The 23,732-nt window shown below is 39.5% G+C and overlaps 1 protein-coding gene across 1 annotated transcript in view; it reads right to left on the bottom strand.

Annotated features, from left to right (window-relative positions):
- ORC2 (origin recognition complex subunit 2) overlaps window positions 1-12,435 on the bottom strand; it is a 49,377-nt gene extending 36,942 nt beyond the window's left edge. The window contains exons 1-4 of the mRNA XM_029225351.1: window positions 12,185-12,435; window positions 9,062-9,110; window positions 8,031-8,134; window positions 7,417-7,560 (exon numbers count right to left, since the gene is read on the bottom strand). Of these exons, the coding sequence (XP_029081184.1) occupies window positions 7,417-7,560; window positions 8,031-8,127 (241 nt within the window). The 5' untranslated portion in view covers window positions 8,128-8,134; window positions 9,062-9,110; window positions 12,185-12,435. The remainder of the gene's footprint in view (window positions 1-7,416; window positions 7,561-8,030; window positions 8,135-9,061; window positions 9,111-12,184) is intronic.
- Window positions 12,436-23,732: the final 11,297 nt, after the last annotated feature.

Raw genomic sequence — 23,732 nt, 5'->3', positions numbered from 1 at the left:
TTTCATATGCTTATCTGCCATCTGGGTATCTTCTTTGGTGAGATGTCCAGGTCCTTTGCTCATTTTTTAATCAGGTTGTTCATTTTCTTATTGTTGAGTTTTAAGAGTTCTTTGTATATTTTGGGTAACAGTTCTTTAATAGATATGTCTTTTGCTATATTTTCTCCTAGCTGTGGTTTGTCTTCTTGAGAAATTCTGAATTTTAATTAGTTTAATTTGTCAATCTTTTCTTTTGATTACACATTTTAAAGAAATTCTTCTATAAAACCAAAGCCACATTCTCCTATATTTTCTTGTAAAAGCATTTATAATTTGCTTTTCATGTGTAAATCTTTAATTAAGGTAATTAAGTTGTTTATGATGGCAGTTAGGAATCCAATTTCTTTTTTTTTTTCCTTTCTTTCTTTTTTTTTTTTTTTTTTTGCAGTACGCGGGCCTCTCACTGTTGTGGCCTCTCCCGTTGTGGAGCACAGGCTCCGGACGCGCAGGCTCAGCGGCCACGGCTCATGGGCCTACCCGCTCCGCGGCATGTGGGATCTTCCCGGACCAGGGCACGAGCCCGTGTCCCCTGCATCGGGTCCCCCTGCAGGCGGACTCTCAACCACTGCACCACCAGGGAAGCCCCCAATTTCTTTTTTTCATAAGGATAGTCAATTGTTCCAACACCATTTATTGACCAGTTCATCCTTAGCCTAGTGATCTCCAATGCTACCTCTATCATATATCTATAATATGCACATATGGATAAGTCTGTTTATGGAGAACTTGTTACTATAATTATGTAAATTAAATGTTTGGCACATAGACAAAATATGAATAAAAAATATCAAGTAGTTTCTATGTAAACTAAATTAAATGCTTTAGAAAGACTTGATAAAAGTTATTAACTAAAAGAACTGATTTCAAATTAGGTATGGATGAGAAACCATAAAAGATTTAAGAAAAAAACTGAAAAGCATAAAAGCACACTACATTCAGACTGCATCAGAAGTGTCTTTAAATGATCAATCTAATGGAAGGAAATAAAACTTGAAATCCTAGATAATACATTATGGATATGCTATTTTAAAATACCCAAAACCAAAACCAAAAGGTGCTGCTGTTCTTCAACCAGCTGACTGGCAAATGTATATTTAAAGAAAAGACAATGATACATAAATATCTACATATATGTTTATATGTAAAACAAAATGTTTAGAGTATATAATTATTTTTATGATTTCCTTGTTCTGATATTTTGATAAATTGACCAATTAACAATGGCTCTAATCATACTGGCCAACAGGGATTTAGTATAATATATAAATAAAACTTTTTAATAGTTTTAAAATTACTCAAAATAGACAATACCAAAATAACTATGAACATACAATTCACAGAAGTTAAAATGGCTAATAAATAAAAGAAAAAATGTTTAATGATGAGGGATCTTAATACTAGTTGATACAATCTTCCTAGAAAGTAATTTAGCAATACGTAAGCCTTATAAAGTTCATATACCGTTTTTTAAAAATTAAGTTCATATACTTTCACCAGTAATTCTATTTGAGGAATCTCTGATGAAAAAAATAAGACATCTGAACAAAGATTTATGTTCAAGGGTAATCACTACTGCATTAGTTATAATAATAAAAACCTAGAAATAATTCAGAAGTCTAACAGAGGAAACTATGTATTATTTATAGGTTAGAATATATTATTATTCAGTTACTAGAGTTTTCTTTGTCCAGAGAATAATCTCTAAGAATTTAACAATATGTTAAATTTAGAAAGAAATAACACTACTACTTCACACGCATTGGGATGGCTATTATTAAAAAAAAAAAACGTGCTGGTGAGAATGTGGAGAAACTGGAACCCTTGTGCATTGTTGGTGGAAATGCAAAATGATGTAGTTGCTATGGAAAATGGTACGGTGGTTCCTCAAAAAATTAAAAATAGAATTACCATATGATCCAGCAATTCCACTTCTGGGAATATTCCCAAAAGAATTCAAATCAAGATCTCACAGAGATATTTGTACACCCATGTTCCTAGTAGCATTATTACACTGTACAGCAAAGTGAATCAGCTATACATATACACATAGCCCCTCTTTTTTGGATTTCCTTCCCATTTAGGTCACCACAGAGCACTGAGTAGAGTTCCCTCTGCTATACAGTATGCTCTCATTAGTTATCTATTTTATACATAGTATCAATAGTGTATATATGTCAATCCCAATCTCCCAATTCATCCCATCCCCCCCACTTTCCCCCTTGGTATCCATGCTTGTTCTCTACATCTGTGTCTCTATTTCTGCTTTGCAAATAAGATCATCCTAGTAGCATTATTCACAACAGCCAAAAGGCTGAAGCAACCCAAATGTCCATCAACCGATAAATAAACAAAATGTGGTATATACATACAATGCAATATTACTCAGCCTTGAAAAGGAAGGAAACTCAAAAAAGAAAAAAAAAAAAGGAAGTAAACTGACACTTGCTAAACATGTATGAACCTTGAGGACATTATGCTAAGTGAAATAAGGCAAACACAAAAAGACAAATAGTGTACAATTCCACTTATATGAGATACCTAGAGTAGTCAAATTCATAGAGTCAAAGGAAGTAGAATGGTGGCTTCCAGGGGCTGGGGGAAGGGGGGACTGGGCGTTGTTTAATTGAGTACAGAATTTCAGTTTTGTAAGATGAAAAAAGTTCTAGAGATCGGTTGTAAAATAATGTGAATATACTTAATACTGAACTATATACTTAAAAATGGTTAAGATGGTAAATTTTATATTAATGTATATCTTACCACAATATTTTTTACCACAATTAAAAAAAATAGATTTTTAATTTAACCGCAATTAAAAATCTGACATCATCCTTAAGTTCAAAAATGGAACTCTGAATAAGGCTCAATTAAAAATACTATGGATTGGGACTTTCCTGGTGGCACAGTGGTTAAGAATCCTCCTGCTAATGCAGGGGACACAGGTTCGAGCACTAGTCTGGGACGATCCCACATACCACAGAGCAACTAAGCCTGTGGGCCATAACTACTGAGCCTGCACTCTAGAGCCCACGAGCCACAACTACTGAAGCCCGCACGCCTAGAGCCCATGCTCCGTAAAAAGAGAAGCCACCGCAATGACAAGTCCGCACACCACAAGGAAGAGTAGCCCCTGCTTGCCACAACTAGAGAAAGCCCACACACAGCAACGAAGACCCAACGCAGCCAAAAATAAATAAATTTTAAAAAGTACTACGGATGGACCACATATTTGTCTCAGAATTTTCTAACAGCCAACTTATAATCAATTAAAGAATTATTCTGTTCATAAAATTGAAAAACAAATCAATTGTTTAAGAGAAGCATCAATAAGACAAATTGCTCTTGAGGACACCTGTCTGATTGTTTGGGGGAGATCTTTCAGAAAACATTCTGTTTAATGCCTGAGATCACCTAGCACCTCCATGCAATGATTTTTCACCAGAGTGGATGGATTAATAGAATATAAGAGTTATGCCAGGTATGTCAAGATATGTGCTGCTTATAAGAAGCAGCTTATACTTCAATAGTAAGTAAAGGGATTGATTAATAAAGTATTTAAAGGTCCTTGTTGAAAAGTTTTTTCCTTTTAAATATTCCTTAAGATTCTTTGTGAAATGTCTGTGTTTTAAAAGTAATGCTTAACAGGACTTCCCTGGTGTTCCAGTGGTTAAGACTCAGTGCTTCCACTGCAGGGGACACAGGTTCGATCCCTGGTTGGAGAACTAAGTAAGATGTGTGGCCAAAAAAAAAAAAAATCCTTACTGTCTTCTGTTTGTAATTAAGGATTAGGCAGAAGCTTATTGTTCAGTATCTCAAATAAAGTTAAGCAAGATGGTATCAGATGTCACCTTTTCTTCCCTAAAGAAAACATTAAAAGAAAACTAAGAAAACTCTCCTTCCTACACCTTATCTGAAACACCACTCTCCACCCCTATACACATTGTGGCAAATAAGAAAAAACAAAGCAAAATAGGAAAAGTCATGTTTGCAAGACTTAACTGTAAGTTACGGGCTCCTCTGTCGTACATGCCAATAGGCAAATGAACAGCCCCACTTCCTGTACTCGAGACAAACTTATGTGTGTGCATGTATGTGCAGACAGACATATACACACCAAACTGTCAACAGGTCCCTGTTCTTTTTTTAAAAATTAATTAATTTATTTATTTTTGGCTGCGTTGGGTCTTCATTGCTGCGCATGGGCTTTCTCTAGTTGCGGCGAGCGGAGGCTACTTCTCCTTGCAGTGAGTGGGCTTCTCACTGTTGTGGCTTCTCTTGTTGCAGAGCACAGGCTCTAGGCACGCAGGCTTCAGTAGTTGTGGTGCACGGGCTCAGTAGTTGTGGCTCACAGGCTCTAGAGCACAGGCTCAGTAGTTGTGGCGCACGGGCTTAGTTGCTCCACTGCATGTGGGATCTTCCTGGATCGGGCTCAAACCCGTGTCCCCTGCATTAGCAGGCAGATTCTCGTTTTTTCAGTTTACTTTTTTTTTTTTGATGGAGTATAATTGCTTTACAATGTTGTGTTAGTTTCTGCTGTACAACGAAGTGGATCAGCTCTATGTATACATATATCCCCTCCCTCTTGGACCGCCCTCCCACCCCCACCCCACCCCCAATCCCACCCATCTAGGTCATCACAGAGCACTGAGCTGAGTCCCTGTGCTATACAGCAGGTTCCCACTAGCTATCTATTTTATGCGTGGTAGTGTATATATGTCAATCCTAATCTCCCAGTTCATCCCACCCTCCCCTTCCCCTCTGTGTCTACATGTCCGTTCTCTACGTCTGCGTCTCTATTCCTGCCCTGCAAATAGGTTCATCTGTACCATTTTTCTAGATTCCACATATATGCGTTAATATACGATATTTGTTTTTGTCTTTCTGACTTACTTCACTCTGTATGACAGACGCTATGAACTTTTAAGAGACCACAGGTTAAACAACCACAAAAAGAGCTTGGCCTTATCCAGTAAAGTTGAAGATACCCATATCTTATGACCCTGAAATTCCACTACTTGGGATATATTCTAGAAAAACTAGTACATGTGTATACCAGGATAGATGTATATTCATAGCAACATTGTTCCTGATAGCTAAATGGCAGGCGGATTCTTAACCACTGCGCCACCAGGTAAGTCCCAGGTCCGTGTTCTTAAAGCATGCATTCTCAACAGGAATAATACTGCTCCTGATGCAACGGAAATGGCTCTTGGTGGGAGGAGGGGGAGTGTGGAAAACATCTTAGATATTGCAATGGTCTGTTGCCCTCCAAAGAATCTTAGTACATAAAGAGATATACAGCATATATGTAGTATTAAAATTCCATGGGTGGGGGGTAATAAGGAGAAAAAGTCTAGAAAGGTTCCTTAGGGGTTAATAATTTTTAAAAGGTTGAGAAATACAGCTTTAAAGCAAAGTTCCCCAACCAGTGTGCAGAAATTAAAGAAATGGGTTACAGGTGTGCTGAGTATTGATCCTCTCAGGCCTCTGAGGATGCAGTCAGGGCCTGCAGAGGGGGTGGGAACAGGGGTCAGAAGCCCAAGGCATTTATCCCTGGTCTGGAGCATTTTCCTCTTTTCTTTTTTCTTTCTTTTTCTTTGCCTGCACCAGGGATTGAACCTGGACCACAGCAGTAAAAGCGCCAAGTCCTAACAACTGGACCACCAGGGAAACCCCAAATTTTTCTCTTTATTTCAGTGTGCCTCCAAATATCATTTGCTGTGGGTGCTGTTACAAGAAAGCACTGAGTTTCTACTACAGATACATATTACCATTACAATAAGAAACTATTTTAAAGAAAACACTTAGAAAAAATATTGTTTGCAATCTGTTCTTAGGTCTAACACAATAGTCAAGAATCCAAAGTTCTATTCAGAATATGCCCTAAGGGCTTCCCTGGTAGCACATGTGGTTAAGAATCCACCTGCCAATGCAAGGAACATGGGTTCGAGCCTTGGTCCAGGAAGATCCCACAGGCCACAGAGCAACTAAGCCCGTGCACCACAACTACTGAGCCTGCGCTCTAGAGCCTGCAAGCCACAACTACTGAGCCCACGTGCCACAACTATTGAAGCCCACACGCCTACAGCCCATGCTCCGCAACAAGAGAAGCCACCACAATGAGAAGCCCACGCACGGCAACAAAGAGTAGCCCCCGCTCGCCACAACTAGAGAAAGGCTGCGTGCAGCAACAAAGACCCAACACAACCAAAAATAATAATAATAATAATAATAATAATAATAATAATATAAATAAATAAATAAATAAATAAATAAATAAATAAATAAATAAATAAATAGAATATGCCCTGTCCAGTAAGCCTACTGAGGGACAATGGTTGTTTTTTGTTTGTTTGTTTGTTTTTATTTTTTTAAAATGTTGGGGGTAAAAGTTTATTAATTTATTTATTTATTTTTGCTGTGTTGGGTCTTCGTAGAAGAAGTAGAAACTCAGTGCTTCCAACCTTTCCAACTGTAGAGAAAAAGTCTGAAGCAATGTTCTTTTTTCTTTTTTTAAAATTTATTTATTTTATTTACTTATTTTTGGCTGTGTTGGATCTTCATTGCTGGGCACGGGCTTTCTCTAGTTGCAGTGAGTGGGGGCTAGTCTTGGTTGCGGTGCGTGGGCTTCTCATTGCGGTGGCTTCTCTTGTTGTGGAGCCCGGGCTCTAGGTGCACGGGCTTCAGTAGTTGTGGTGCATGGGCTCAGTAGTTGTGGCTCATGGGCTTAGTTGCTCCACGGCATGTGGGATCTTCCCGGACCAGGGCTCGAACCTGTGTCCCCTGCATTGGCAGGCGGATTCTTAACTACTGCGCCACCAGGGAAGCCCTGAAGTAATGCTCTTCTGATGAGAAATAAAATAATATAGCACACCACATAAAAAGTTTTGGAGGTGGATGATGGTGATGGTAGCACAACATTACGAATGTATTTAATATAACTGGACTGTACACTTAAAAATGGTAAAGATGGTAAATTTTATGTTATGGGTATCTTACAATTTAAAAAATTGGGAAAGGGACTTCCCTGGTGGTCCACTGGGTAAGACTGTGTGCTCCCAGTGCAGGGGACCTGGGTTCGATCCCTAGTCAGGGAACTAGATCCCACATGCCATAACTAAGAGTCCACATGCTACAACCAAGAAGTCTGCATGCTGCAACTAAGAGCCCACATGCCACAACGAAGATCCTGCATGCCACAACTAAGACCTCGCGCAGCCAAAATAAATTAAAAAGAAAAAAAAAAATTGTAGCACAATGTTGCCTAACCTACCAGACTACTTTTATGTATCCTGCAAAGCAATTTCGGCCACTCACAGAAATATGAGCGTACACTCCCAACTCCAATAACCACCACCCCCCTCACCCCACAAATACCTTGAACATGGCGTCCTAAAACTTCCACATAGTTCTGATCTTTTAAAACTTCCTGGTCATCTTCCTCCAAATCATAGTCTGGCTTCTTTATTATTTTTTTTGTGTTGACCAAAAGCTGGGCTCTCTCCTTTTTTATTTTAGCTCCTATAAGAACATCCAAAGAATCAGAACATGACAGGTATAAATTCTTTCTAAACACTAAATTTAAATAAATAAACTATACTATTATATTGTCATTACTTAAAAGCTGGAAAAAAATTCAGTGTTTTCTCTTTGATTCAAGTACAGCTCTCTCTTCCACAGTTTATAAGTTAAAAAAACAAAACCTTTAAATTATATATTTTGGGGGGTCAAAATAACTATACATTTTAATTACAATGGGTGGTTATCACTTACCACCACTACTGAGCATTTCACATTAGATAAGGCTTTATTATTTTTAATTTTCAGTACATTTTGAATGGAATAAACTAAAAATTAAGGTTTATTTGCAGTCTTACTAGATCAAATATTCTGTGCTCTATTTTCAAAATAGAAGATTAAATTATTTTTAAAGGTGAAATAATACATAACCATTATATAAGCATCCCTTCAACTGTATAATCATTCAGTACCTCCTTCTCTATCAAGAATGTGATTAAGAACATCATCATCTCCCACAAACTGAACCTCCAGCATCTTGTCTTCCTTTGATTCCAGCTTGCTCATCATTGCCAACCTAAACAAAAGCAATGAAGCACTCAAAAGTGATGAAAAATTCATATCAACAGCCAAATAAACATTCACATAATGAATACATGTATTTGCATAAAAGTTTTAAAAGTCTTTAAGTATGAAAAATACATTATCATTATTGTATCGATATTGTGTTTTTGATAATAAGTAACTCAATTCTTTATCTGAAAAATGGAAGAGAGGAAGAAGTGCCTGAGATTAGGAAAAAGCCAAATCCAATCAAGGCAACTAAAATATAATGACAATTCTGCCTGTAAAGAAAGCTCTAACCAATATACAGAATAACAACATTATTAGAAAGGGGGAGGTTAATACATGAGAGTTTAGAAAGGGGGCAGCCAAACAAAGAATAATGCTTTGGTGGATTTTCATATCTGTTCACTAGAAAGATATAGTCCACTGGGGGAAGTCTGTGTGCTTCACTGGTGTACCAAGACTGGATCAAATAATTTTCAAGCATTCCCCCTCTACTATGAAATTGCATGCTCACCAAACAACTTGACAATCATGAATATGGCTTTCTAGGTATCTCGGTAACTAAAGAGTAAGCATGAATCTTTCCAGTACTTTAGAATCAGTTCTTCACTGAACAAATTTCGGATTTGGCAAGCAAAAGTTTGATCAACTCTGGCTACGCTGACAAAATTTAGTTTCAGAACTTATAATGCTAATGCCTGAAACAAATAAACGATTCCAACTAGTTGTCAGCTAATCAGTTTACTCAAAAAATGAATTTTTTTTCTCTCTTCTCTCTCTCATAAATCCTATTTATGCCTTTTCCCCTGACAAGAGGATCTACTGATTGAGTCCCCCATGAATCAGTTATCTGCATGCAGATAACTTACTAAATGTTGCCAAGTTTTCTTTTGTAACTAGCACACTTAAATGATTTGTCTCAGTTTTCATTTACCTTTAAAGGTACTACATATTCTGCAGCTGGGAAATTCAAGTAGAGTCACCTGTAATTGGAAAAAGAACTCAGTCAGGCCAGCTAACAGGAAAACGACAGCAACCAAAGAAGTTCATGAGTTTTAACAACCAAGATGAGTGGATAAAGGCAGATCTTAGAAAGCCAAAGTTGTTATGATGGCACAGTAAAGGGCAAAATGACCATTACCATTTTGGCCAGGGAGCCTCAGAGACTGAGAAGATCTAACTTATGGGGGCAAGTAGGTGGAGGGAGGCCAAAATGTGAGCACTTACTATGTGCTAGACACTCTTCTCAATATTCTATATGTATTCTCATTTGATCCTCACAACAATTCCATTAGGTTTATACTTTGTGTACAAAGATTATACTTCATCTATAATTTATATGGCCACTGCCAGTAGAACATATCCATTTGGACCAACCTCCTAGTCATGACACTGCTTCTTATTATGGGGAACTGGGTGTATTAGAGAAGAAGTTTAATGCATCCATGTGACATTTATACAAAATTAAGAAACACAACTTCTTTCTATCTGTATAAAATAAAGTTTTTTAAGGGGCTGTTTGTCAGGCACTGTGTTAGGCACTTTTATGTATACCAGATCAATAAATCCTCAGATTCTCTGAGATGGTTAAAATATATTTAATTCCCCCAATTTACAGATGAGTAAACTGAGGTTAAAGATTAAATTACTCACTCAAATTCACACAACTAGAAAGTGTGTTAGGGCTGAAACCCAAGTTCAACTAATTCCAAAGACCCTGATCATTTTATTAAATGACACAACTTCTCCTGCCATTAAATACAAATCTGTTATCCTAAATGCTTGTCTTGACCTCTGGAAACTATTCATAATATGTTTAGTCATTCTCCCACACAGCGGTTCAAATATCCAAGAACTTCTACAGTTCCCCTAGGTTTCTAGTTCATTAGGTTAAACATCACTAGTTCTATCAAGCATACTTTTAAGAGCAGCATAGGCTACATTATTTAAAACTATATACTGCTGTGTTCTACAAAGGATTTGAAGCAATAACAATAAGCAGTGCAATACAACAAATGATAAACTATACATACTAATAGGGAATCTGGGTCAGGGAACATATAAAGAAAGGCAGAAAATAAAATCATACAAAGAATTTGGGCTCTTAGCTTCCTGGCAATCAAAAGGAGTAAAGGTCAGTTACATTACCTCTTATTAGCAAAAGTTTAGTAGTCCCTTCAGGGGGAAAAAAAAGATTTTCAAGGAAAATTTAAAAACAAATATTCTAGACAACTTAATATTGTCCTAGGCAATTTCCGTATGGTATTTTATGTAAGAATTGTCTGGACAGAGGCAGCCTAACTTAGTCTTGATTGTAGCCAAATGCATTTATACGTAATTTTCTTTTCTAGATATTAAGGGCATCTTACTATACAGTACAGAATCAAAAAATTGAAATTTCTACAAAAACCTTGAAAGAAACCTTTCCTTCCTTCTTCTCCAACATTTTCTGAAAACAAAAACAAAAAAACCCCAGTACAATCGCATAATAAAATGAAAATATTTAGTGACCACTTACTCTTCAAGGCACTGTCTTGGTGCTTACTTTTAAGTAGACTATTTTCAAGGAGTTAACAAGGTAATACAGCAGCACCAAATGAGCGTTACCACAATACACTCTCCTTTGAGAGCAAACAAAAGATTTGCTACAATTTAAAAACAAACATAATCCTTTAAAAAAAGAAGGTGGTATAGTTTAGTGGCTATGCACCAATTTTAATATCAGATAAACCTGGGTTCCGATCTTAACTCCACACTTACAACTGTGTGACTCTGGACAAAGTTGTGACGATTAAATGAGACCATGCGCTTGGTCTACGAAAATGCTAACTAGGTTCCTTACTACGGGTATTTTTACTTTAAATTTCAACTTAACCATGCAGATCTCTTACACAACTCCATATCCCAACTAATGTCTGACGAAATAAAATTCATATTTTATGGCAAGACGATTTAAACATATTTAAACATAAACATAAAATTTTTCTTTGCCTACTTGGGCCTCCTCCCTCCACTTTAGTGTGTATTGCGCATCTGCATTAACCAGACCTCTTTAGGAGATAACTTCCTTCTTATCTTGTAAGGGGCCAGGATGACCCATGACCCACTCTTTGCTTTGTATGTGTAGATTTGGATTGTGTAAACTGTCAATAATATGCCATTTAATGTACAGCCCACAGTCTCAAAAACATCTAACAGTGCTTTGACTTCTAACAAACGGAACAGTTCTTAGAGCTTTCTGAGAGGCTGTTCTCAGAGTTATAACCCTGTTTGGCTCAAATAAAATTTTCCACTTCTTTCTTAGATCGACTACTGATCAATTTTCGTCAGCACATCTAACAGAAAAAAGTGCTCAATAAATGTTGAATGAATGATGCCCATTTAATGTGCAGTGCCATCACACAAACGTGTAGGGCCATGCTATTTTTCTTCAGATTGCAATTGAACTAGGGGAAGGTGTAGTGGTTCTATTAGGATTTCAGCTGTAAAGCGAAAAGTACTGCATCAACTTGTTTTAACTTAAAAAGCTCTACCAAAGGAGTCTGGTTTATCAACATTTTACAACCAAGCACTGTCCCAGGGTGACTGTGTTCAGTTAGGAGGATTCATTTGGTGCTTCCAGGCTGGGATGACATCAAAGGGTTCTCGCTCCAGTGGTAGTTCTGGGACAAGATCTCTTCCTCCTCAGCCCTCATTGTACCTGTTCCTCTCCCAGGACACCTTACTACTTTCGGTATGGAGTTTTACAGTTCTCCCTCTGCACGCGGAAGGCTCATCACGCCGGAAAACATAAGTTGGTAACAGACACCCCTTGCATAGAAGGCACATCACTGCTGGACAGAGGAACGGTCTTTAAAGAGGGAGCCTCTCACCCCAACAAGTATTTACTGACTTCGGTCTGGGCCTCGCGCAACTGACCAGCTGGCCGTTCTCGGCCAGCCGAGGGTCCTCAGGGCGGCGGGGCCGGAGGCAGCCTGGGGAGGGCAGAGAGGGAGGCGCAGCGACGCTGCCCGGAGTGCCGAGGTGAAGGCCGGGGATTGGGTGCACCTGGACTCACCTCACAAGCCCCGAGCTAAGCAGGAGAGGGAGGCAAGCTGCCCCGCCGCCCAACCACGCACCGCCAGGTCTTCGGGTGGCGCGGCTGCGGCCGCCTCGTGCCTGCCGGACGCTACCCCGCTGAATGGTCGCCGCTGGAAAAGCGGCTTCGGCCCCAGCGGGAAAGGCCAAATTCTTTTAGGCAGTGCAGAAGCGAGGTCGCGGGGTCGCAGGATCGAGTAGTGCCGCTCCGGAGGCCGGCGAGTGGGGCGGGGGATGGGCAGCCTCCCTCCTTCACACCGAATCTCCCGCCCTGCTCAGGAGGCGGAGCCCCAGGGAGCCAATAGGAAGTGGCATTGGCTGAGAGCGACGGCTCTGCCCGCCAGTCGGCGCCGGTCTGATGGCCTCGCCCACAAGAAACCCGAAGAAAACGAATCCCTAAGCGCTGGGTTCTGGGCTTTGCTTTTCCTCTTTCCGTTTCCGGTGAAGGGAGAAGGAAGTGTTGGTTAGATCTGAGGAAACTGGAGGAGTTGGAGTGGGCTGAGTGAGCTCTCTGGCTTGACGCAATCTTGAAAGTGTTCATTGGTTTCTCTTTATACCTTCTTTTGAGGAAAAAGATAATGGGAATGAATTTGAGTTTATTTATTTATTTATAACGTTACCTCATTTGGCGTGAAAGGAAGGATCAAGTGCATCTCAGGGGTTTGGGGTGGGGAGGCGGGGAGCAATGCTCTCTAGTAAGAAGAGAATTTTGGCTGGGGCACTGAATGTAGAGATGGGAATCAGACTGCTAATAGGATGAAGAGACAGGGAAAATAGAAGGAATAGATGCAGAGAAAGCTGAGGAAAAAGATAATGAGGAAGAAAAAGAATGAACCTGCTGGAGTAACAGTGTCACCCACTAATAATACGATTTTATTTGGATTCATTCATTCATTCAAAACAAAACCTGCTTACAAGATAATAACGTTACACTTTTGAGCGAGCTGAGCACGGTCTCTGCCCTCACAGTAGATCCTATAGGGGAAGATACTGAATAGACAATATAGAGAAAAATGCTACGATTTGGGAAGTCCAGTGTTTATCGAACCACTGGCAGGAGTATCTAATTAAAGTACAGCAAGATTCAGGAACAATTTTCTTGGAAGAAGAGATATTTAAACTGAAACCTGAGGACTGAGTAGCTTTAAGCCAGAAAAAGAGGAGGGGTAAAGTTTTCCAGGTAGAAGGCCCAAATCAATATAGTGGGTGTATAAAGGGCCAAGAGGCAAGTGCCACAAGTGCCAACGTTGGATCTGTTGTTATGAAGGGCTAGTTTGGCCCTTAGGGCACTAGTCAGATTTGTATTGAAAGATCATTCTGGATAAAGGAGGTAAAATGTGGGAGCAGAGGGAAGGAAGAGACAGATGGAGTCACACCATTTTGGAAGCTGTTTAGGACATCAGATTGGGAAATGGAAATGGTTGTAGCCTGGATAGCTCAGTATTCCATTTTGTTTAGCAGGATTTAAGAAAACAAAAGAGAAAGGTAATTTTCCGTACATTGGAGATAAAGAATTTGGGGGACTGAGTAGAGAGAAGATGAAAGAAAACGTAGCCAACAGTTAACAGTGAAGCGCTTGAAAAGTTCTTAAAAATGTGAAGATCTGGGAATATTTAATATTCAACTAATATGTTCTTTATGTTTCTATGATGTAAACTCTCTTCCATCTCCCCCTCCAATCTTCACTAAACTCTTCTGCAAACTCACAGGACTTGGTGTGAGCAGTGGGTTTTGATTTTGTTTTTAATGGTATATGTGTGGAAAATAGAGGGAAGGAGCTGAGTTTCCCTTCTAGATTGATACTAGGCTAGATAAAAACAAAGAGCCATACCATTCAGAATGGAGATCGAGGATTCAGAAGTGGAAGTTGAAGATAGAGGTGATCATAAAATGGCAACTCCTGCATGTATTCACACACATTTTGTGTAGAACATTAGAACATTAGATTTTTCCAAGAGAAAGAGAGGACCAAGTCAATTTTGTGTATATCTTAAGGGGGTAGAGATGCCAGCAGTTAATTGGGTTATAGTTTGAAATTTAGGGCTAGGCTTTAAAAGTCTCTAATAGAATCTGATTAAACATGGTGAATTGAACACTGTCTCGAAATCCCACTAAAATAACAGAGTCAAAAAAAATTTTTTGAAGTATAAACATACACACAAAAGAACAGGAAAGGAAGTGAGATAAGTTAATAAAATTTTGGAAGATGTATAGTGATCAGGCAAAGCAGAGTAAGCTGAAACCCAGGCCAGCAAAGGATGACGACAATAAGTCTGTTCCTGTCCCAGAACTCCAGTTAGTCTCAGGAATTAGTGTACAGGAACCTCTGAAGTCAGAAGAGGAGAATGGGACTGAGAACTGGAGAAATGGTCAAAGTCTGAAACAAGGAACAATTAGATCCTACATCTCTTGTCGTCGTACTTAGCATAATAGCAGGCGTTTACAAGGTGAACCAGAGGATTGAGACTCAACAGAGTGGAAATGAGAAGTCATACTGAGTTTGGGGGTGGGGGTGGAACTGGAAGATTATGTGGGAGACTAGGAATTTTCTCTTGTTTGGCTCCCAGAGCACTGGCAACTAATCATTTATTTAAACACTTCTTCTTCAGAAGACTGATCAGAAGATGAGGAGGCCCCAGTGGGAAAAGCCAGTTGATCTGTTGATCCACATTGAAACCTGCTAGCTGATAATCCCTGCCCCTGCAGGCAGACTTCCCAGTCAATTTTTGCTTCACCAAACTTGAATAAAGCCTCAACTCTGAAAGAGACAAAACAAATAGACCAGGAGCAAAAAGATTATGTAGGAACTAGAAGAAAATTTATTCTGAACTGTAATTACAAATACCTCAGAGATAAAGACTTTATGAAAGAAGGAATATAAAAAAGAATGTGGGTCATCAAGTTTAGATTTCTAAAGAAATAACTTAAAATTTTAATTTTTAAACAGCAGACTGCAGCATCATATCAGCTGCACATTTTTTTCACCAATGATCTCATTTGTCAGCACAACAAATCAGAATGTCTTTATGTATTTCTTCCTCAGGAAGATGACTGAGTTAAAAAATGTGAAATCATTTTTTCAAGTTTAATTATTTTTATATTCAAACAAGAGGTTTTTACCCAAACCATATTTTAGAAGATCAAATTCAAGAATACCAGTTCCTATGTTGCAAATTGAAATATAACTTAAATAGCTGCATAGATGTCAGTGAAAGATCTAGGTTAATCAACCAGGACCAGGTAGTTCTTGCGGACAAGTTAGGAGAGATTTGCATTTGTTCCTAAATTTGGGAAACTCAATTAACTTTTGTTTTTATTGCCAGTTCTTATGAAAAGCTTTATATTGATAATTTTGCTGTTTGAAAAAATCCATTTTGTCTTTGGGTCTTCTTTTTTGAACTGTTCAGTTTATTCAATGAACTCTGAGCGCCTACCTGTACCAGGAACATAGCGCCCAGGTATGTCCCTTACCCTTAAGATTCTAGTTGGGTAGAAGGAATCAGATAATTTCAATACTAAGGTGTTAAGTGCAAAGACAGAATTTACTGAGAACTGCTAGGACAAATACCATTTAGCTCAGGCTGGTGGGTAAATGAGTAAGAGGGTGGGGTAGCAGAGTAAAGGCCATTCCAACTTTAAACGGTAGAGAACGGGGGTGGAGAAGGAATTTCAGGAAGAAAGTATGGTAATACAAACTGGGTGTGGTAATACAAAGTTTGGTGTTACTTAAATCTTAAGTGTAAGTAAGAATGATAGGAGAGGGACTTCCCTGGTAGTCCAGTGGTAAAGAATTCGCCTTACAATGCAGGGGATGCGGGTTCAATCCCTGGTCAAGAAACTAAGATCCCACATGCCATGGGCAACTAAGCCCGCATGCCACAATTACTAATCTCATATGCTGCAAACTACAGAGCACACGTGCCCCGAAGCCTGCACGCCACAACTAGAGAGAAGCCTGAGCACCATGTCGAAGAGCCTGCGTGCTACAATGAAAGATCCTGCATGCTGCAACTAAGACCTGACACAGCCAAAAATAAATTAAATAAATAATAAATAAATCTTAAAAAAAAAAAAGAATGATAGGAGATGGGTTGGGAGAAGTAAAGGCCAGGCTAAAGAACATAGAATTTATCCTCTGTGATGGAACCATTGAATAATTGATAGGAGTTTTATATTAATCACTAAAGGAAGATAAATTTGAGAGGAGCATGGGGTCTAGTTAGGAGGCTATCAAAGTAGTGTGGATATGAAGTAAGACATGAATTTGGGCTGTAGTAGTAAAAGTTGAGAGGAAATGATGGATTTGCAAAAAAAAGGCAAAGTCAGCAAGATTTGGAGACTGGTTATAGAGGTAAGGGAGAGGAAAGATATAATTCCCAGGTTTCTGGTTTGGTTGCTTGGGTATAAGTTCCCAATTGTGCTATGAAAGAGAGATTACAAATAGAGGGAAGGAGTAGAAGAATTGAGTTTAGCTTGAGGCATCTTGACTTTGAAGTGCCTGAGGGATATTCAAACATCCTGCAAACAGTTGGATATGAGTTTGAAATTCATTCAAGAGGTCAAGCCGAGAGAGAGAGGAGAGAGAGAGAGAGAGAGAGAGAGAGAGAGATCTAGGGGTCATTAGTGTATAGATTAAATCCAAAGGGGGAAAATTAAGAATTACCCAGAGATGTTGAGTGCAATAAGAAATTAAGTGAGATACTTCATCTTCTGAGGCAGGCAGCAAGGAGATGAGGATAGTTGCAGATATAGTTGTTCTTTGAAGTGGTAGGTGAGAAGAGGAAATTAAGAGTGTTCTAGCTTGATGACCTCCATTTTATGGAGGAAGCAAGAGTTGAGGCTGCTGAGAAAGTGATACTTAAAGTGATAAAGCTTTGGGACAGAAACTGAAAGGAATAGAACTAGGGCAGGCCAAGAAGTACAAGGACCTCAAAGTGTTGGGGGCTTAAGTTTGGGGCCAGTGAAATTGTATTGATGCCCATAGTGTTCAATGGCCTGATTAAGGTATTAGAGAAGGCAAATTGCAACACTGATATAAAAGAATATTTTTTTAATGGAATGGATTACTGCCTTTCTTATATTGTCATTACTGTTTTATATATTTCTTTAGGAAAACATTCTTACTGAGTCAGTGGTTCTGGATGGAGGAAGGGAAGTTTAGATATGAATGCCAGAAGATTGTCATAGGATTAAGGAGAGTCTTCAATGATGACTGCACATGAGAATTACCTGGGGAGCTTTTAAAACTACTGATGCTGGGCTTCCCTGGTGGTGCAGTGGTTAAGAATCCGCCTGCCAATGCAGGGGACACAGGTTCGAGCCCTGGTCCAAGAAGATCCCACATGTCGTGGAGCAACTAAGCCAGTGCACCACAGTTACTGAGCCTGCACTCTAGAGCCCGTGAGCCACAACTACTAAGCTCACGAACCACAGTGACTGAAGCCCACACGCCTACAGCCCATGCTCCACAACAAGAGAAGCCACCTCAATGAGAAGCCCACACACTGCAACAAAGAGTAACGCCCGCTCGCCACAACTAGAGAAAGCCTGCATGCAGCAATGAAGACCCAACGCAGTCAAAAATAAAATAAATAAAATAAATTTACTTTAAAGAAAACAAACTACTGATGCCATATCCCAATTCCAGAGGGTCTCAATGTGGCCTGTTCATCAGAATTTAAAAAAGAAATTCCCAGGGACTTCCCTGGTGGTCCAGTGGGTAAGACTCTGAGCTCCCAACGCAGGGCTCCTGGGTTTGATTCCTGGTCGGGGAACTAGATCCTGCATGCGTGCCGCAACTAACAGTCCCCATGCCACAACCCTGCAGGCCACAGCAAAGATCCCGTGTGCTGCAACGAAGACCCGGTGCAGCCAAAAAAAAAAAAAAAAAAAAAAAATTCCCAGATGATTTTAATGTTCAGCTAGGGGTGAAAACCACTGAGCTAGGGAGAATGAAAACTGGCAATAAATTTTTATCAGATATGAAGTGACCTAGATGCTCTGCATTAAACACACACTTGATAGGGGTACAGTAGGTCTAGAATGTCAGTGGCAGATGCCTCAGCAAGTAATTTCTACTGAGATACATTTAAAGATATCAGTTGATTTTAATCATGCTCAGGAAACAAAAGTGATTACCTCTTAGCGTCTAGGAATAAAAGAATATGGTAACCAGAAGCTATTTTATCTGCAGGATTTTCTTGAACCAGGGATAATGAGGCCTTCATAAATCACACACAAATTAGCAGTGAAAGATTTGGCAGAGTAAGCCCTAAAAAATGTGCACACAGTAATTCAAGTTCTGGGAAACTAGATATAGACTATAATCTTCAATTCAGAAATAATTTTACAGTGTGCATAACACCATTATTTATAGCAGTTGATAATAAATTAATGTCTATAGATTTCTTAAAATCCTGTGATTAATCTTTTTGAATGTAATAGTGCTTTTTAGTTAAATTATACAGTGATTCAGAACATAAGATTGTACTGGTTAACATAATCTGCCATAAAAAAAAGTTTTCATCATTCAATGTGTACTAAACATTGTTCCCTAAGACAAAGTGCCAAAAGTGATTGGCCCTTCAAGTTTTAAAAGTCAGTACCACCCCTTTCTGATATAACATCTTGAACAAAACTAGGGCTGTTACCACAGATTATATCCATCCTATTTGGATTATGACCTAGGGCCACAGTTAGACCTTTAGAGGCCCTAAACACAAAAGACTTTTATTTCTACCCTCTCCCATGTAGTTTAAAATAACATTAAATCATAAAATAATTTCAAGTAAGTCTAACAAAATACTGATTTCTTCCTAAGTTACCTGGCCACTTTTTTCCACGGTGGTTGGGAGGAAGGAAGTAAAATATTTTTGGGTTCTGTATTTTGGGAACCTCTTCTTTTTTTTTTTTTTTTTTTTTTGCGGTACGCGGGCCTCTCACTGTTGTGGCCTCTCCCGTTGCGGAGCACAGGCTCTGGACACGCAGGCTCAGCAGCCATGGCCCACGGGCCTAGCCGCTCCGCGGCATGTGGGATCTTCCCAGACCGGGGCATGAACCCGCGTCCCCTGCATCGGCAGGCGGACTCTCAACCACTGCGCCAGCAAGGAAGCCCTGGGAGCCTCTTCTTTATTATGGTCTAAACCAGCTTTTCTCAATTGAGGTTCCTCATATGAGCCACAGAAAGACTATTTTCTCATTTCTCCAGAGAATGGTACATAATTAAGGATAGTACACAATTAGAACCACTGTATATATGTAGGAGAAGAGTTAATTTATAACTATGGATACCTAGGGTATTAGGACTCAATTCTTTCATGGATTTAATTTGCCTGTTAGTTATCTAGCTCTACTGAGGTCAAATCTCCCCTTCCTTCCCAACTCCCACAGGGTCCTTGGCCTTGTGGGGATAGGGCAAGTGTACCAATAGCTGAGAACAATCAACATTTTATGAAGCAGTATCTTGATAGTTAAGTGCATAAGTCTGTGAGCCTGAGTGTCTGGGTTCAATCTCAGCTCTACCATTTACTAGCTTTGTGACCTTGGACAGATGAACTTTCCTTTTCTTATAAAGGAAGAATAACTACTTATCAGACACTTGTATTAACTGAATATTGAATTGTGGCACTTTCATCAAAGTGTTTAGAACAGTGCCTGGCACATCCTAGCACTGAATAAATGTTGTTTTTGTTTAATACATCTTTGGACCATAAAGTATTGTGACCTGGACCAGACTTGTATGTGTATGGAGGGATAGTACCTCCATTATCTTATTAATATTCACTATTTTATTACAGTACCTTAAAGTGACTTTCCCCTTTGTACTTTCTCTGTATTTTCTAAGGTTTTCAAAATGAGCAAGTAATACTTTCTTTTTTTGGCTGCACTGCGTGGCATGCGGGATCTTACTTCCCCGACAGGGATCAAACCCACGCCTCCAGCAGTGGAAGCGTGGAGAATTAACCATGGGAATGCTAGGGAAGCCCCAAGTAATACATTTTTAATAAAAGGAAAATTGAAACTGTCAACTGGTAAAGCTCATTCTTCCTAACTAATGCAGAACTAGAGTCGAGGAGAAAAAAACCAGGCTTGGTGAGTTGCCTTAAGCCACTCTTCTGGAACTGCTAATCTACACCAGCAATTATGGATAAAGGCCTAAGATATAAAAGAGAAAACAAAGTTTTGGTCCATCAATAAGGAATAATAGCCATAAGGAACAGGTATAGAAGAGATTTTTCTAGGGAGTGCATGTAAAGGGAAGGGAAAAGGAGGCCTGGGGCTCAGCCCTTCATTAAACCCACATTCCAAGAGAAGGCTAAATAAAGTATTACCTTTAGAAAAGACAATGTGGGAAAGAGTGAAAAGTTTATTGATTAAAGAACTAACTGCTGGTAAGACTGTCAGGAAAACAGGCACTTTCATACATTGCTGAAGAGTGTAAATGGTACTGTAATAATGATGGCTCCTCTTATAAGGACCCAGGAAAGAAAATTAGTCCTAACGTCTCAGTATTAGAAACAGTTGTGCTTCACCCGAGAAGTTGATTTGTTCTATCGTAAGGATATCTGAAAATCACATGACTAATCTATGCCTCTTTGTATTTGGCTGCTATAAAGTTCAGAGAGAAATTTGTATCTCAACAATAAAAGTATGAACACATTTTATGTATTAATTTCACTCATGCCTACATGTTATTTCTTATTTTGGGTGCTATATGTAATTTTATATATTGCCTTAATTTTATAAATTTCCTTAATAGGGTATCATATAAATTAAAAAGTTCAGGGAGATAGGTTGAAGATGGCAGAGTAGAAGGACATGCACTCACTCCCTCTTGTGAGAGCACTGAAATCACAACTAACTGCTGAACAATCATCGACAGGAAGACACTGGAACTCACCAAAAAAGATACCCCACATCCAAAGACAAAGGAGAAGCCACAATGAGATGGTAGGAGGGGTGCAATCACAATAAAATCAAATCCCATAACCACTGGGTGGGTGACTCACAAACTGGAGAACACTTATACCACAGAAGTCCATCCACTGGAATGAAAGTTCTGAGCCATGCGTCAGGCTTCCCAACCTGGAGTCTGGCAATGGGAGGAGGAATTCCCAGAAAATCAGACTTTGAAGGCTAGTGGAATTTGATTGCAGGACTTTGACAGGACTGGGGAAAACAGAGACTCCACTCTTGGAGGGCACACACAAAGTAATGTGTCCATCAGGACCCAGGGGGAAGGAGCAGTGACCCCATAGGAGACTGAACCAGACCTACCTGCTAGTACTGGAGGGTCTCTGCAGAGGTGGGGGACGGCTGTGGTTCACTGTGGGGACAAGGACACTGGCAGCAGAAGTTCTGGGAAGTACTCCTTGGCATGAGCCATCCCGGAATCCACCATTAGCCCCACCAAAGAACCTGTATGTAGGCTCCAGTGCTGGGTCACCTCAGGCCAAACAACCAACAGGAAGGGAACTCAGCCCCACACATCAGCAGACAAGGGGATTTAAGTTTTACTGAGCTCTACCCACTACCAGTCCCTCCCACTAGGAAGCTTGCACAAGTCTCTTAAATAGCCTCATCCACCAGAGGGCAGACAGCAGAAGCAAGAAGAACTACAATCCTGCAGCCTGTGGAATGAAAACCACACTCACAGAAATATATACAAAATGAAAGGCAGATCACTATGTACCAGATGAAGGAACAAGATAAAACCCCAGACAAACAACTAAATGAAGTGGAGATAGGTAGCCTTCCAGAAAAAGAATTCAGAATAATGATAGTGAAGATGATCCAGGATCTCGGAAAAACAATGGAGGCAAAGATCGAGAAGATGCAAGAAATGTTTAACAAAGACCTAGAAGACTTAAAGGACAAAAAACCAGAGATGAACAATACAATAACTGAAACGAAAACTACACTAGAAGGAATCAATAGCAGAATAACTGAGGCAGAAGAACGGATAAGTGACCTGGAAGACAGAATGGTGGAAATCACTGCCACAGAACAAAATAAAGAAAAAAGAATGAAAAGAAATTAAGACAGCCTAAGAAGCCTCTGGGACAACATTAAATGCACCAACACTCGCATTATAGGGGTCCCAGAAGAAGAGAGAGAAGAGAGAAAGGACCTGAGAAAATATTTGAAGAGATTACAGTTGAAAACTTCCCTAACATGGGAAAGGAAATAGCCATCCAAGTCCAGGAAGCACAGAGAGTCCCAGGCAGGATAAAGCCAAAGAGAAACACTCCGAGACACATAGCAATCAAACTGAAAAAAATTAAAGACAAAGAAAAATCATTAAAAGCAACAAGGGAAAATGAAAAATACATACAAGGGAACTCCCATAAGGTTAACAGCTGACTTCTCAGCAGAAACTCTACAAGGCAGAAGGGAGTGGCAGGATATATTTAAAGTGATGAAAAGGAAGAACCTACAACCAAGATTACTCTACCCAGCAAGGATCTCATTTAGATTCAATGGAGAAATCAAAAGCTTTTCAGACAATCAAAAGCTAAAAGAATTCAGCACCACCAAACCAGCTCTACAACAAATGCTAAAGGAACGTCTCTAAGTGGGAAACAAGAGAAGAAAAGGACCTACAAAAACAAACCCAAAACAATTAAGAAAATGGTAATAGGAACATACATATCGATAATTACCTTAAACGTTAATGGATTAAATACTCCAACGAAAAGACACAGATTGGCTGAATGGACACAAAAACAAGACCTGTACATATGCTGTCTACAAGAGACCTACTTCAGACCAAGGCACGCACACAGCCTGAAAGTGAGGGGATGGAAAGATATTCCATGCAAATGGAAATCAAAAGAAAGCTGGAGTAGCAATATTCATATCAGATAAAATAGACTTTAAAATAAAGAATGTTACAAGAGACAACGAAGGATGCTATACAATGATCAAGGGATCAATCCAAGAAGAAGATATAACAACTGTAAATATATATGCACCCAACATAGAAGCACCTCAATACATATGGCAAATGCTAACAGCTATAAAAGAGGAAATTGACAGTAACACAATGATAGTGGGGGACTTTTACACCTAACTTACACCAATGGACAGATCAACCAGACAGAAAATAAGGAAACACAAGCTTTTAATGACACAATAGACCAGAGAGATTAGGTGATATATATAGGACATTCCATCCCAAAACAGCAGATTACACTTTCTTCTCAAGTGCACACAGAACATTCTTCAGGATAGATCACACATTGGGTCACAAACCAAGCCTCGGTAAATTTAAGAAAATTGAACTCATATCAAGCATCTTTCCCAACCATAGCGCTATGAGATTACAAATAAATTACAGGGAAAAAAACGTAAAAAACACAAACACATGGAGGTTAAACAATACGTTACTGTACTTCCATGTTAGCGCAGTGGTTAAGAATCCACTGCCAATGCAGGAGACATGGGTTCGAGCCCTGGTTCAGGAAGATCCCACATGCCATGGAGGAACTAAGCCCATGCGCCACAACAGAGCCTTCGCTCTAGAGACC

Source organism: Monodon monoceros, unplaced genomic scaffold (genome assembly GCF_005190385.1).
Source record: "Monodon monoceros isolate NGI ecotype Baffin Bay Population unplaced genomic scaffold, NGI_Narwhal_1 Super_Scaffold_16, whole genome shotgun sequence".
NCBI classification, from domain to species: domain Eukaryota; kingdom Metazoa; phylum Chordata; class Mammalia; order Artiodactyla; family Monodontidae; genus Monodon; species Monodon monoceros.
Note: the sequence above shows the minus strand (reverse complement) of the source record. Positions and strands in the feature narration are given on the sequence as shown.